The sequence below is a fragment of the Leguminivora glycinivorella genome, chromosome 8 (assembly GCF_023078275.1).
Source record: "Leguminivora glycinivorella isolate SPB_JAAS2020 chromosome 8, LegGlyc_1.1, whole genome shotgun sequence".
In the NCBI taxonomy this organism is placed as follows: Eukaryota; Metazoa; Arthropoda; class Insecta; order Lepidoptera; family Tortricidae; genus Leguminivora; species Leguminivora glycinivorella.
In genome coordinates, this window is record NC_062978.1 from 16,636,597 (window position 1) to 16,653,154 (window position 16,558).

Below are 16,558 nucleotides of genomic sequence, written 5' to 3' on the forward strand. Positions count from 1 at the left end.
GCCGAATATACTTAGTAACTATCTGTATATTAGCAAGTGGTAAGTTTAGTTACCTACATTGGGAGTCCTGCATTAAGCCTAAATATAAACGTACGTATTTTAACTCAATTAATGAGAAGAAATATTTTAACTCAACAAGTCATTTTTGGCCAAGCGCTGGTGGCCTAGTGGTAAACGCGTGCGACTTTCGATCCGGAGGTCGCGGGTTCGAACCCCGGCTCGTACCAATGAGTTTTTCGGAACTTATGTGCGAAATGTCATTTGATATTTGCCAGTCGCTTTTCGGTGAAGGAAAACATCGTGAGGAAACCGGACTAATTCCAATAAGGCCTAGTTACCCTTCGGGTTGGAAGGTCAGATGGCAGTCGCTTTCGTAAAACTAGTGCCCACACTACACCAAATCTTGGGATTAGTTGTCAAAGCGGACCGGAGTAGGTAGGTATTTGTCGTTTTGCGGGCAAGTGAAGGATCTGTAACGTTAGTTACACTTTCTTGCTCTCGTCATGTTAAAAAATATATCACAACAATAAGGTACATAATTGCCTAGTTAGTCAAGTAGGTGGTGTAGAAAGTTGTTACAGCATTAACAAAGTCAGACGGAGGCAAGCGTGAGCAAGTTGCTCGAGGAACAAAGTGCCTCGTTTCCACCTGACCCGCTACCATGGGTTTATCTCTACACCTTATAAAACAAAGTCGCCCGCCGCGTCTGTCTGTTTTTTTTAATGCCACGTTTGTGGCAAACAAGCATACGGTACACCTGATGGAAAGCGGTCACCGTAACCTGTGGACGCTTGCAACTCAAAGGGTGTCACATGCGCGTTACCGACCCTTTAGAAACTTGTACTAAGAGGGATCTCAACCCTTTCTGCGATCACCCTCAGGAGAGTATTGGTGGCTGTCCCTTACGCGCACAAAATATAATATGTGTAATGTTTGCAATAAACTCAATAACAACTGAACGGATTTTTATGCAGTTTTCAATGAATATAATGATTCTGATTAGGAAGATTTAGGTACATAATTTGTTAAGGTTTTCTTTTGGATTTATTTAAATACGACGATATTTCTTTGTTAATTAAATCGGTAAAAATGCCGCTGCTCAAGGGTTAAATATTGAATACGCTGACCATACCGATTGAGATATAACAAAACTGTATAGTGGAATTGTGACTTTTATATAAATAGGTCAACAAAAAAATCATATAATGGCATATGGGCTGCGGCATAAATGGGCTGGCGTGCACTCTGACGTGTATAGGATGAACTGCGGTGTCAGACAAGGCGGTTTAAGCTCACCAAAGCTGTTCAATCTATACATGAACGAGCTAATCGAGGGACTCAGCAGTACCTATGTCGGATGTCACGTGGACGGGGTATGTGTTAATAACCTCAGTTACGCAGATGACATGGTGTTGCTGAGCCCTTCGGTTGGCGCACTACAGAGATTAGTGGGAATATGTGAAACATATGCAATTGCCCATGGGTTAAGATACAATACTTCAAAAAGCGAGGTAATGCAATTTAAAGCTGGGACAAAATCATACAAAATGACACCTGTTACGCTTTGTGGTACTGCTTTAAAAGTTGTACAAAAGTTTAAGTATCTTGGCCACTGGGTAACCGAAAACATGTCAGATAATGATGATATCGAGAGGGAGCGCAGGGCGTTGTGTGTTCGGAGCAACATGTTGGCTCGCAGATTTGCTCGTTGCAGTAATGAAGTAAAGCTAACGCTTTTTAAAGCATACTGCCAAACATTCTACACGTGCAATCTGTGGGTCAATTTTACGCAACGGGCATACAGCGCACTGCGTGTGCAATATAATAACGCGTTTAGGGTGTTGTTTGGGCTGCCGCGGTACTGTAGTGCGTCAACTATGTTTGCTGAGGCGCGCACTGATGGTTTTGACGCAATAGTTAGAAAAAGGTGCGCGTCACTGCTCAGTCGTCTCCGTGACAGCCCAAACAGTATCCTAAGTGTGCTGGCGCAGCGCTGGGACTCGCCTTTGTTTGCGCGGTGGGTCCGGCTGCACGCGCCGCCAATCGCCACTCCACGTCGTTATTAAATTTATTTATATATAGTCAATATGTATTAAGTTAGTTTTAGTACTAACATAGTTTTAAGGATTTGTGATATTTACTAACACTCTATGGATTTTTAATTTTCGAAATAAATATATTGAATTGAATTGAATTGAATATGTCTATCTTTTACGAATAACACTATGATTTTAATCCAATTTTTTTATTTTTCTCCGTACAGTGGCTGGGGCGGGCCGCTAGTGACTTTATAGGTATAAGTATCCCCACAAAATTAAAATTTTGAAGAAAAAAAACCCCGACTTAGTAGACCGATTTTCATGAAACATGTCTATGAACATTCCCGACTAATTCAGCTTTCAAGCAAAAAAAAATAAATCGATATCGGTTCATCCGCTCGGGAGCTACGACGCCACAGACTGACACACACAGCCAGACAGACAGACGCGCTGTTCACTTTTTTCGTCACGTGTACTTTGAGTAACGTTGTCTCAAGCGTGAAAAACTCATGGTAAGGGCTTTAGGCCAAATAGTCGGTCAGTGCATTAGCTAGATGAATGGGCCTTAGTTCTACCAACTTTACATATAGGTACAATCCGTTCACAGACTTAGAACAAGTGTTTGTGTTTCGATTAAAATAATTGTCTATTCTAGATTTAACTAGTAACTAGTTAGTGTTTGCGACACAATCTTGAGAGACCTAACAAAAACAGTCTACATGTATGAAATAAAAGAGTTTTGAATGATTCATGCTTATTTTCATTACACTTAGATTGATTACCTTTTTAATTGTATTTGTTGAGATCTCGATACATGCCTCATGGTCACGGGTATAACTACCATATGGTTACACAGTCACCAACAGCAACAGCAGCAACGTCCATATGTCATTAATACAGTTATAATAAGACGTGTCATCCATCTCGCGGCGACATACTCTCGTGGCAATCATGTGCTAGGCCCACAGGTAATCGCAGTCTATATCCCTGTCAATAATGTTCCAATCCATCTGAAATTGTCATTGAAATGAAAGACTTTTGTTTTTCATACAAGGTCTAAAACTTAATGACAATTTCATGTGGATTGGAACGTTATTGCGTAACTACGTCCAAATAAACTGGCAGTATCGCTATTTACATCAACTTTAATCAATATTAATGAACAAAGGAATACCCAGAGTTAAACGGACAACAAAAACATGACGGCAAATGCAAAATTCACAACGTTTCAACTAAAGCAAAATGTAGTACTCCGCGATGCAGGGACATGCTTGTTTTTGATTGCTCTCCGAACAGCACTTCAGGCATGATCTGGGTAACAACCTCGCTGTTTCAACTGAAAAAATAATCACAATTTACATTTTGTGTTACTAGTTTGTAAAGTAACATTATATTAACGTTATTTTAAATGGTATATGCCACGACAAATTTAAAAACTCTGTGTTAAAAAATCATTATGCTACTTTAAATGTCTTTACTAACTTCAAACAAGGCGGCTCCTCACTTAATTTCTACACTGAGAGAAAATACAACCAGTTTTCATGTTCGTTCAACAAGTTTTTTGGTTAAAATAGCGCCTACGTGCTCTTTGGTTCCAACAACAAGCTACTTGTCATTTGAATCAACAAGTCGATTTTATAAAAACAACCAGACACATATTGTTTTAAACATACGTTTGGCTGATTCAAACGGATAAACCGCAACAAGTCGAACTTGTTAAATTCACAATGCAAATTTCTCTCTGTGTACTTTGAATGAATATTCTCTTCTTTTAGCGCCATAAATAGTTAGTCATGAAATCAAACTATATATCAATACAGATTATATCGCGTATAATGAACCTTTAAAGAATAATAAATCCATTATACTCGCTGTAATCCGTTTTGATGATAAAAAATAAATATAAAAAATAGTGGTTCGTCCTTAGCTTACTTACCATACTTAAGTAGGTAGTTTACCTACTTACTGTTTGATTAAAATTTGGTCACAAAATGCAAGCACAGCTAAGTATAAAGTTTATTGCCATAAGGTCAGTCTTAACATTTTCTTTACAGTTTATTATTATAATACTTTGTCACGCTGCGAATCAAAAAGCACAAGGATCCTGTCATTATACAATCGGTACTTTTCTGATGCTGATAATTTTACAAAAGGCTGGTATAAATATCACTGTATGAATATTGAAAAACGAAAAAAATGCCAAAACTTGAATGATTTTTCTCGAGCCTGCTAGTAATTGGCAAAGGTCGGCGTTGTCAAACGAACATATTGGTTTATACAAAGCAAGGCGTGCATGAAATCCCATGCTCTTCCGCTTAGAGACTTTTGAATGGGCCGTGTCTAGCACGGCCTTATTAGGGCTCTGAAGGGCAATCGCGGACCACGTTCAATGTGTTCTCTGTCTATCGCTGATGTAAATTCGTACGTGTGTAGCAGTGAGGCAACACAACGAACGTTGTTCGTGGTGGACCCTCTGTATCCGATTAAAGTAGGGCGTAGGCATCTGTCTCCGACTTTCCGTATCTCAAGGCATTCGCAGGTACCGATTGTGTCCCGCCGGGGTGTACGTGGTGGAATGCTTATAGTGACCCTGAGAGAGAGAGAAATGTATTTATTATATATAATTTTCGTTACAATTTATGTCCGCAGTATATAGTGTATAGTGACCCTGCGACACTCCACCCAAGGCGGAGACGGAATTCGTTGGTGGTTTTGAGACGGTAGTCCTATTCTGGTTAGTCGGTCATCGCCCCTGGTCCCCCGGACCGGATGGCATGCGTAAATGCATTTCCCCAACGTTAAAAAAAAAGGTACCGATTGTGTATAGTTTTACGGTTCAATTTCCAAAACGAAAAAACTATGCTTAAAATATAGTGCTGTACGCCTACGGAAACATTCCAGCGCGAATCTGATTGCCAGTTGGAAATATTTTTAGTACCTACGGCTGTCATGATAGGAGCCTTTCTATGTCAATTTAAATAAACTTGGCCTTTGTCAAAGCTGAAGCAGCAACGTCAAAAAAGGTAACAGTACCAGTGCTCGACATCCTAATGCCCATAATTATTTTTAAAAACCGGGACTTAATCGTGTATAACTACATATTAAACTGACCTCCAACGTTTCAAGGACGGCGTTGTCCCCGTGGTCTCGGAGAAGACTGGCTTGAAATGACATCAACACCTTCTGACAGCCGCGCGAGTTTTTCGAACTACCCGCACTTGGTTTTGATTATCAACTTGAACTGTTTGCGCACTAGGGATGTTACTCTGTCGACATGAAACGTTGGAGGTCAGTTTAATATGTAGTTATACGCGATTAAGTCCCGGTTTTTAAAAATAATTATGTGTAATAATCGTGAAAGTTTAAATCAGTATCCTAATGCCCAGTAAATGATACCATACTGTTACATTTATTGACAATGACAAGATAGAATTTGGCATCTACTGGGACACTATCGAGCACTGATGCCTTACCTTACTGCTTCAGTCGCCATCGCTATCCAAATGTCACACAAAAAAAGCTTAATAAAATTATAGCACGAGCACAACCATTTAGCTAATTGATTATCCGATGCTTTTAGCAAACATGTTACTACAAAGCCGATATATGTTTTTGTAAAGCCGATAGAGCTATTATGGTTTTATAAATTCATTAAAATGCAAGAGCCAACATACGCCGGTCCAACGATTCAGTTCGCTCTCATTCACACAAAATGCACGCTGTTTACAATGGGCGATTTTAAAATCTGGATATTTGTACTGAAACAGTAGTAAATAGTTAGGTTTTATGAGATTTGAGGTATTTCTGTGTGAAATGCTTTTATGAATAGGGATTTTCAGATACGATACCAATACAAATATTTATATATAATAAACAAAGAACTACAAACAGTTATTAATATTTGTATATTTGAGCAACATTCAGTAATATATTACATAATATATTGTCATACTGTCTGTTTTGGGCTTTCACTATAACTAATAAGTTAATAACATTCGAGAAGTAATATGATATGTGATTGAAATGAGCGTAATTTTCTTTAGTGATCGTCGGAAGTTTTGTCAGATGTGGGGCAGGGGAAGTAGTCCAAAAAAAATAGTGCGTCGAGTCCATCCTCGCGGAAGAAGTGAAACTTCGTAACATAACCTCAAAAACATTCTGTCAAGTGACTTACGTTTTTGGGATTAGGTACTTGCATTTTTTAATTATATTCAATATTTTACATTGATAATTTCTCAAATTATTGAAAAAAAAAACAAGCATAATAAACGTTTGAATTTGAATGAATATTATTAAATTAAAACGGAACTTAATCGCGTAAAACTTACGTTTTATATTTAACCCGACGTTTCGGACATGACATTACGTCCGTGGTCACGGGTAGACTGGCTGGGAGTTGTATCAACATCTTCTAGCTGTACGTGTTTTTCGAACTACCCGCACTTGATTGTCATCAGTCACTTTTACGCTAGGGTTGCCACTCTGCCTACATACAACACTCACGACATCCGATGGTATGAGACGGGAAGTTTTCTCACGTTTACACTTGCTAATCACTGGATTCCACGAAGATGAAATCCCTTGACCTTCATTTTGATTGAAATTACGATGTTTCCTGATTTCAATCGCTTCACGTACTTTCCTGCTATAGTAAAGACGTTCAGTTGAAAGGACTTTGGGATTATGCAGTTCAATCCAGTGGTTCGGTCCTGACTCTAGCAAATGAATAGTTTTCGAATATTTGAATGAATAGTTTTCGAGACTTTTCTCTTTCAGCATAAACTCATTCTGCACTTGATCTAAATATACAGTCACATACATTCCAAATAACCATTCCACCATTAAAAACCATTCTGTCACTGAGTGAGTGAGTGACTGAGTGTGTTGGCGTTTAACGCAACGTAACAGTGACTGAGTGTTACGCGCTGTCAGTTGAAAGTCACATAAGAAGTTTCACTTCAATAAATTGATTCGAGCGTTGACAGCTTTTGTGGAGTGAGAGCGGCGACAGTGGAGTGGGGCAATAAAATCTGGTTGTTTACGATGTTGCCAATCGGCCGCAGTCGTAACCTGCGTCCATCGGTATTCATTTCGGACACCGGCTTCATTAAAATGCGTGGAACTATATAATATACTAAAGTTGTGGCCTTGATCAGTTATATTCGACTTAAATATTTTTCCTCGAAAAAGCTCATGTATTTGAAATAAATGTATACAGTATGGACACAAATATAAAGGATGACAAGCGCAAAAATGGTATCAGTAGTAACTGTGACCTTAGAAAGTCAGCAAAACAAAGAAAAAAAAAGTTTACTGAAAGAAGTACCTAGTCCAAAAAAAATTTATTCAAGCGGCGACAGCTTTTGTTTAATAGTGGAGTGGGACAATAAAATCTGGTTGTTTACGATGTTGCCAATCGGCCGCAGTCGTAACCTGCGTCCATCGGTATTCACATCGGACACCGGCTTCATTAAAATGCGTGGAACAATAAATGCGCCCGCGAGACCTATTGTGGGCGAGTTTCAACCGCGTTTCAATCTGTTGTACATTATTATTGCGACCATTGTTATCGTTGACTCCCTCGCAGTTTATAATGTTAACCTAACCACAAAATTAAAATATTAAAAAAAACCCCGACTGCGACATTAAATGGCTAAAAAACACCCCCGACTGACATGATACCACAGACAGACACACACACACACAGACAGACAGACATACTCAATGTCGATAAAAATAGAAGCTACTTTCCAATACCATTATCAGTTTCAGTGAATTTTGTTCAATTTGCACCTGATATTAATTATCATAGACTAAAAAGTGGATGAATTTTACATAAATACATGATAATGATTTCAAGAGGGCGAAATAACGAGTGAATAATTCGTGGAAATTAATCACTATTACATCTTGCGATGAATCTATATATTTCAGATTTTATAATTTTGTAAAATCTATATATCTATTAGTTTTTATCAGATACGTGTAATTTTAATTAGCCTTAATGAAATACATATTTAAACTCGCATATAAACCACAGCAGCAGCCGAATTCCTTGTTCTAACCCTTTCGTCTGTTTTTTCTAATTAATAATATATTTTCCATACCTTATTTTTTTTTACGTTAGATTGTTAAGAATAAGGATATGAAAGAAGAATACAAATACAACAACCAAATACAAGTAATTTATTAAGAAAAACATAATTGTACATTGTACAGTGTTAATAAAATACATTATTTATCAATAAGAGTTTTGAATGAATCAATTTTCATTAGACGTATCTTGACCGGGATATAGACCGTGATCTTACCTTTTTGATTTTTGTCCATCTCCCGATACTACACATTAAAATAACTTTTCTGAAATACTGATTGTCATTCCTCAACTCTTCTGAATGTATTACAAAATTAAAACAACGATAATCACCCCATCTTTTGTAAGCATCTAATTTAACACCTCTTACATGAATAACGCTGGCCGTCAGTGGGAAATAATTAAAAGTAATAAATCTCTCAGCAGGTAACAAAAAAGGTGAAGAGCTTAATAACCGTCGCATGTCGGCGCCTGCAGGAGCGTGGGAGCCTCCATGTGCCGCCACAGATGATAACTTTGTAACAGGTACCCCACTGCTGTACATATTTGTATTTGCACAATGATTTGCCAGCAGTTTTTTTTTAGGAGAAAATGCATTACGCCTACCACTCGGGTGCAGGGAAGGACAAACGTTAGGGATTTGTTAAGGGCTCATGAGACCCCAAGTCTATCCACTAAACAGTCCCCACTTCTGCCACCATTGTGCTTTAACGTAAGGCTGCAGAACGCTCTTTTTACTTTTACAGCACCGAAGTCAGCCAGACAAGCTGAGATGACAATCGTTGACGCTAGACGCCGATCGAAACGCAGTTTGGCTCTATCGCGCCAATATAGAAGAGTATATAGATAGTTACTATACGATAGATAACTATATTATCGTAAGCGTTTTTGCATTTGGTTACGTACCCACTACGGTGTGATACCGATCTGTCAGTAACAAAAGTGACGTTACATACAATAAACTCTAGCTTCCACGTTAACTTCTCTTTCTTACACAGCTGCGGCTGAGATACACGCCATACTCGTGAACGGGTGCTGTTTGTGAAGACCGGTCTGTTTCAGCTAATAGGGGCTATAACTATTATATTGTAAAATTAATTTTGATTACATTGAGGCACTCTGTTCGGTCCTTGTTTGTTTATTTTCTTTCTGACTCTTGGAGACCATATACATCTCCAAGGAAAAAAGTAGATTAGTAATTAAAAAAAAAATGATAATTTTTTTTTCTTTACTTGAGAAATCAAGAGACTTTTACAACTCTAAAGTTACTTTAGTTATCTTTTATTTGTATCAGTTTTTTTTTTCTTTATCATGTATAATTTTTCTTTTTTTTAGATGTACTTTAACACTTAGAGACTCTATACATCTCTAACATCTCCTGTTAATCATAGTAGCTTCGTACTTTGTATAATTTATTGAAACTAATTTCCATAGAGCAGGTACCTAGTCTGTTAATGTTTCTTTTTTTGATGAATACTTTTGCTGATTAAATTGTATCTCGTTTTTTAATGCATGTTAATTATAAGATGTAATGTTTTGAAAAGAAGTGGCCCGCCGAGTTTCTTGCCGGTCCCATAGTGGATACCCCCCTCCAACCTGAGGGAGGACTGAAATCTTCTCGAGACTGAGGCGTAGGATTAGAGCCGGCGTAGCTTTATTTGACGTTCATAAGCGCATTGTAATATGCCTACTTGGAAAATAAATATTTTATTTCATTTCACAGCTTAGGACCACTTGCACCACCCGCTTAACTCACACGTACACTATCTTTGTCAGCCTTCCTTCATTCATTACACAGGAATTACTGCTATTATTACATGTAATAACAGGAATTACTGTAAGAAGTGAAATAACAAATGCTATGAGTGGTGTATTTGCTGTTGTAACTTATTTAATCTGTGGCCCTAACTCCTGGCGAATATCGTTGCTCCAGCCAGTGATATCCATCTGGCATCCTTATCCATCCCGTCTTTATCCGTTACACATAAAAGCGACAGCACTATGAGGTAAACCGCAAACTACGACAGCGGCATTGAATTCGTCTAAAAGTTTGTAACACGATATGAATGGACACCTAAATTCATTGTCTGCCTTAATATTATTTTAATTACGGCTGCATTAAAATTAATTTGATCTTCTTTGTTATTTTTAATTTAAGTAATTTAGTAGAATAATATCTAGAGTGGGAATATTGGGATATTTCAAAATAAGTAATTAAGAACTTCAATTACATTTAATTATTATTAAAATCGAGACTTAATCGCGTATGACTACAGTTTAATATGTAGTCATACGCGATTACGTCCCGATTTTAAAAATAATGATGTGTAATAATCGTGAAACTTTAAATCAGTGTTTCAATTAAATTTGTTCTTATATGAGTATTGAGTACGCCGGGACATGGCCGGAAATTAGACAACAACAGCAGCAACAGTTACTAATTTTACAATTGCTTTTCATGAATTTTCGTAAAAACGTTATGTATCTAACTTATGGAAGTGTCACAGTAGGGATTCGCTTGAGGGGTTTATTTAATGTCAGTTTATTAAAAGCCATGTAGTTATAGGTACACAGTGAAATAAAAAAGATGGTTCAAACTTTACATAGTGACTTTTGAGGGCATAATGAACAAGATTCTGACGCACACTATTCAATTGATTCCTATTACGAGACCTAACACTCTGTATCAAATGAGTAAAACTGTAAGTATACAAATATACACATATTTATAAAATTCGCTCGCTCAGCCTTGCATGTTAAAATGTAATTTTTAATCTAGCAGTAAGCATGCCAATGTACCTGACGTGTAAAATTTTATTTTTTCAATAAAGGATTGTATTGTATTGTATTCATTATGGGACCAATGCTGAAATCAAATTTTTTGGCTGTTTCATACATTTCGACCATCATGATGCTACTCATTTCAATAAAACATTTCACACAACAAAAATTTTCACGATTTCATGGTCCCATAATAAAAGTTGTTCATGAAGACCTCAAAAGTCACTATGCAAAGTTTGAACGGTCCTTTTTATTTCATCAGATCTTTTCACGTAAAAGTGATTTTGTCTTGTTAAAATTTTTCTATAGTCATCTTTCAGCTACAATACAAAGCAGTTTAATTTTGGAAGCGTACTATTTACATTGTTAATAACTATTGAAAACGTGTACCCGAACCAAATGTTTGCAATGAGTATCATAACAATACTGAGCTGTTACACCATGCCATTACTCAGATACCTTATCCTAGGTAAGCCGCAGTTCGCTGGAACTCGTGTCGTGGTTGCTCCGCACGCTTTCTACAGCGATATTGGGGTAAGGTGTGGTATTTACGAGCGGGACTGGATAAAATTATGAACCGCCAAACTAATATTACCAAGAAACGCAGCATGTGGCGCGTTCCCACGGTCTACGCTCCGTAGCACAGCAGAATAACCCGTAGCCAGTGAGCCCGTAGCTCATGCGATGTTTCATTTCGTAGTCATGCTTTGTGATCTACCATTTGTACTGAATGCAGCGGAGCGATGAGAAATTTATACACGTCTATAATTAGATATACATACGATATAAAGCGTATGTGTTTGTGTAAAAGTTGTCGTTTTGATTGATGAAACGCCACTTTAAACGGACGTATCGTATCCACACGACGGCGCATCGAGAGCTAATTTGGAGGGTATAAAAAAATCGAATTAAGCGGTATTAGGCATCGTGCATAGTTTGTCTTGATACATAATATCCATTAATAATTGGATGGTGATAAGCAATAATGTGTCAACCCACACGCCAACCATTTTAAGAAAATGGCGTCTAAAGATTTTTTCTCATTTTTTTGTGTTTCTCTTAAAAAACATTGTTTTTTATATAGATTGTTGTGTTTTTCAGCTATAATACGTTCAGTAGTAGTGATTATTGTAGCTTAATTTCAAAACAAACTTCAATTTGACGAAATAATGCCCTTTTCTTTTATTGCGAATTGTTCGACGACGTCAAACTTTTTCAAGACTGTGTTATGATACTTAACCCACTTTTGCTAATTGTTTAAAAATATCTATGAGTCTTAAATAAACATGTTAAAGCACATAAATTGTTATTGTAAAATACTCTACCTATGCATATTTTTAACTTTATAAGTGTTAAGTAACATATCAGTCATGGTCATTATGTTATTAGGTATAAATAATAAAATAATAATAAATATTATAGGACATTCTTACACAGATTGACTGAGACCCACGGTAAGCTCAAGAAGGCTTGTGTTGTGGGTACTTAGGCAACGATATATATAATATATAAATACTTATATACATAGAAAACATCCATGACTCAGGAACAAATATCTGTGCTCATCACACAAATAAATGCCCTTACCGGGATTCGAACCTGGGACCGCGGCGTAGCAGGCAGGGTCACTACCGACTGCGCCAGACCGGTCGTCATGTAGGAATCAATACATTATTTACTAATCAAACCTTTTAATGATTTTTCTACTCCCGAACTGTTATTCGTCATTTACAGGATTGTGCGTATCGAAAAAACTGAAAACGCATTGTTTGGTTCTGTAATCATGGCAACGCATTGCATTAACGATACTGCGTGCGTGCGCGGGAAGGCTTTGGGCAGCTGAGCTGACAGTGCAAACCTTTGCAATACAGGAAACAGTGTGAATTTCGCGAGAATTATTTAAAAAAACTATTAAAAACTAAGTGCATGGTCGTTGTAAAAGTATTGTATGCAATGGTGTTTAACTGACTCCAAAATACTCGTGGAAAGTACGCCCCTCATATTTCTTGACCTCCTTTAAACGCCTGTTGAATAAAATACTATAAATTAACTATTAGAGTAATGATCATTTCTAGACACATATTTAAATTATCTGTGCTTTTTCAACAAAAAATCGTTACAAAAACCAAATAATCATCTTTAAAAAAAAACAAACTACTTATCTAAAATATACAACAAAATATTTTTTTACGCTAAGAAATAGACTAAGTCATTTAAATTATGAATAACTCATGACTTGTACAAGAACAAAACATAAAATATCTTTAACAAAATAATAAACTACCATTCAGTAAGTATTCAAAAATCAAACAATATTTTTATGCATACATTAACACGTCTTAATGTAATTAGTAATTATAAAAAAATAGTAGCCTATATTAGATTTTTATATAAACACGTACTTGTAAAAAATGTTTGCAAATTATAATAACGAATATGTATATTCATGACTTAAAATGTTCAATTTCGTACTGAATTAACCATTCATGTGCAAAAATATACTAATGGACTAAGTCATAACTTATTTAAACATAAATTAATATGAACAGTTATATTTTACAATATAGTGTCATGGTACTTACACCAAAAACGAACAATTTATGACCCGAATATAATTTAACAATAATGACTTATGTTTTATAACACGGGTCGTAGCATAAAACAACGAATAAAATATCATTTTGCAATAATCATTCAAGTCTCATAGTGGGTAACTATGTCATTTTTTGCGTTTTGCAAGAATGAGTCAAGTGTAAAAAAATCGTTGAGTCAACACTCATAACACATTATTGTAATTTAAATATGTCTTCTGCCAATTACTATAATAAGTTAAGGTTCTTGACATATTAATGCAAAACAGGCAACACACGATATAGGATTTGTGTTAACCTATTTTTTTACTTTTGGGATAGTAAAAATTTTCAAAATGAATAGGTCATTTTTGCAAATAGAAGTTTAAAAATCCAGCTATAACATGGCATTAAAATCTCATTTTTTTAGTTTTTGTGGGTTGACACATTATTGCTTATCACCATCCAATTGTCCATTTACTCCTAAATGTACATAAATATAAAATAAGGAGTTTAACCACCTACAACTACATATACATATTTTTTCACCTCACTAGCTCGGAAAGGACTTTTTTATTCTTTAAAAACAGATAGTAAAATCGCATTTTATCCACAAGAGTGCAAAGAATATTTGAAATCCGAACGTGTCATTAGTTACTTTTTTAAATATAATTTCTTGTAAAGGCATGTCCCAGACAGGACAATTTTCTCTTTGTGCTTAAATTCTCTTAACAAATCATGTGATGCGAACGTAAAAATAATTTCACATCGAATTGTATCCGACTAAAAACATAAAATTCAAACAATTTTATAACATGATTTTACCATAAGACACTTGAAATCGTACAAGAAATTGTATTTTTGACTCTTCCATTGTACTTATTCAGAACGCACCTTAAGTAACATTGCAATTTCAAAACGCGTGAAACGGAACGCACCCAAATAGATTTTTCTTCTTGATTCTTAATTTGAAACTTTTGTGGTGTCGGTCGGTGCTTCGTGGAAATTGTAATAAACGCAAATTGACTTATTTCTGTGCAATTATGTTCCAGTTGTTTTTATTGCGTGTTTCCTCGCTTTAGTGAGGTGAAAAGTTATGTGTTACACACGGGATGCAAAGTTATTTTAACTCGTGTGTATTGCAACACTCTCTAAGCTCAGGATTCTATTTTTGAACTACTCGCTTCGCTCGTGGTTCAACCATAGAATCCATTCGCTAGCTCGTAGTTCAACCCTAGAATCCATTCGCTAGTTCGTGTTGCAATTCCACACTCGGTTAAAATACAACTTTGCTCCCTTGTATAACAAATAACTAGAGATGGGCCGGCCAGAATATTCGGTAAATATTCGGTATTCGGCATATTCGGCAAGTTTTTCAATGTTCGTATTCGGCCGAATAATTCGGTTGCTTTGCCGAATATTTACCGAATAAACAAAGTAAAAAAATAATGAAGATCTTACGTATTCCTTTGGATAATAAGCTCCTATTTTAGTAGCTTTCTAATGAACTACTAGAAAAAGATAATTGCCTATGCGTCAAAATACAAATACAAAGTTGGAAAAACCGTAGTTTAAGAGTTGAGAAGAGTTTAGAGTTGTTTTAACTAAGTTTTAGTTAAATTCACTAAATCGTAACAACATATGTAGTTCTAGTAACATAATTATGTAACCATTATCAATAATTTAATAGTTATTTCTTAACATCCGCTTTCTAAATATGGCGCAACCGAATATTCGGCCAAATGTTCGGTTCGGTAAGAGCTGAACCGAATGTTTGGCCGAATATTCGTATTCGGCAAAGTCCATATTCGGCCCATCTGTACAAATAACTATTTAAGGTAATCATTTTCAGCTTACAATTAAATATCGTAAAAGGGGGGTGGGGATTGCGGGAGTAAATTCAGTGATTATTTTTTGAGTTGCTACTTTCTCTCTACTTTAGGACCACCACTTTGCGGTGCCATTCATAAACTGTAAAATTATAAGTTTTAATGACATTTAATGAATTATGCATATTTGTAATTATTTTTAACTAAATATGTATTGTTCTAAAGCTATAGTTCAAAACTTAGGTACCTACACACTATAGTGACAGTTTCCATTAATTAAATCATACAAGAAACTTTAATGAAGACAATAGTTCAGAGCAACAATCGGATACGACAAGCAGGCAAGTATTGTACCGAGAGGCTTGAATAATTTACGATTGCGCCAACTTTACCGCGGGCCTGCCGGCCTAGCCGAAGTGATAATAGTTGACGCAATGTGGCCATCGAAACGCAGTCTGTCTCTGTCGCGCCACTACAGAATAGCGATAGGGAGAGCTAGCTACAAAGCGTAAACGATTGTGACGTTGACTGGGTTCCCTGTTGCCTGCTGATTACAATATCAAGGCTTTTTGAACCTTACTCTTATTCTATTAAAGTTACAGATGATGGGCGATTCACTCGCGTGGTAGGTACCTACATACATCAAACCGGTCCGAAAGTTGCAACTTCAATAAAACTTCAGTGAAACTTACTCAAACGCGTCGGCCGGTGAAAGCTGTTTTTAACTTCTACCCTCGAGGGATCACCGCTATAAATATAGAGTTAGTCGATGTATAAAAGTGGATAACATTTTTAGGGTTCATGCGGTAGGTATACTGATTTTACATTTGTTTGCAAAAAATATAAATGACATTCAATACTTATATATATCTACAGGGACACAGTTAAAATGATATTAATTTTAACGGTTTAATGGTTACATTCAGCCTGTTCCTAATTTTAATATATCATCTAAATATGACATGGATGGACCATGTCAAAAATCCGATACATAATTATATCTAAATCTAAGTATATCTTACAGGTCAAGTATTGTACTCTCAATTGGACGTAGTTACGCAATAACGTTCCAATCCACATGAAATTGTCATTAAGTTTTAGACCTTGTATGGAAAACAAAAGTCTTTCATTTCAATGACAATTTCAGATGGATTGGACGTTATTGCGTAACTACGTCCAATTACTCAAATGTTTCTATTTACACTCAAATACTCGTACTTCCCGACTCGATATAATTGAACGGAG

The 16,558-nt window shown here is 36.2% G+C and overlaps 1 protein-coding gene across 1 annotated transcript; it reads left to right on the plus strand.

The window, feature by feature from the left end:
* The first annotated feature begins 1,205 nt into the window (after positions 1–1,205).
* Positions 1,206–2,180, plus strand: LOC125229084. Its single transcript, XM_048133861.1, has one exon. The coding sequence runs from the start codon at positions 1,206–1,208 to the stop codon at positions 2,064–2,066; it is 861 nt and encodes a 286-aa protein (XP_047989818.1). The 3' UTR covers positions 2,067–2,180.
* Positions 2,181–16,558: the final 14,378 nt, after the last annotated feature.

What these genes read in the sequence shown, in the direction of transcription:
- LOC125229084 (XM_048133861.1), top strand. Translation starts at nt 1,206, where the DNA reads ATGGCATATGGGCTGCGGCATAAATGGGCTGGCGTGCACTCTGACGTG.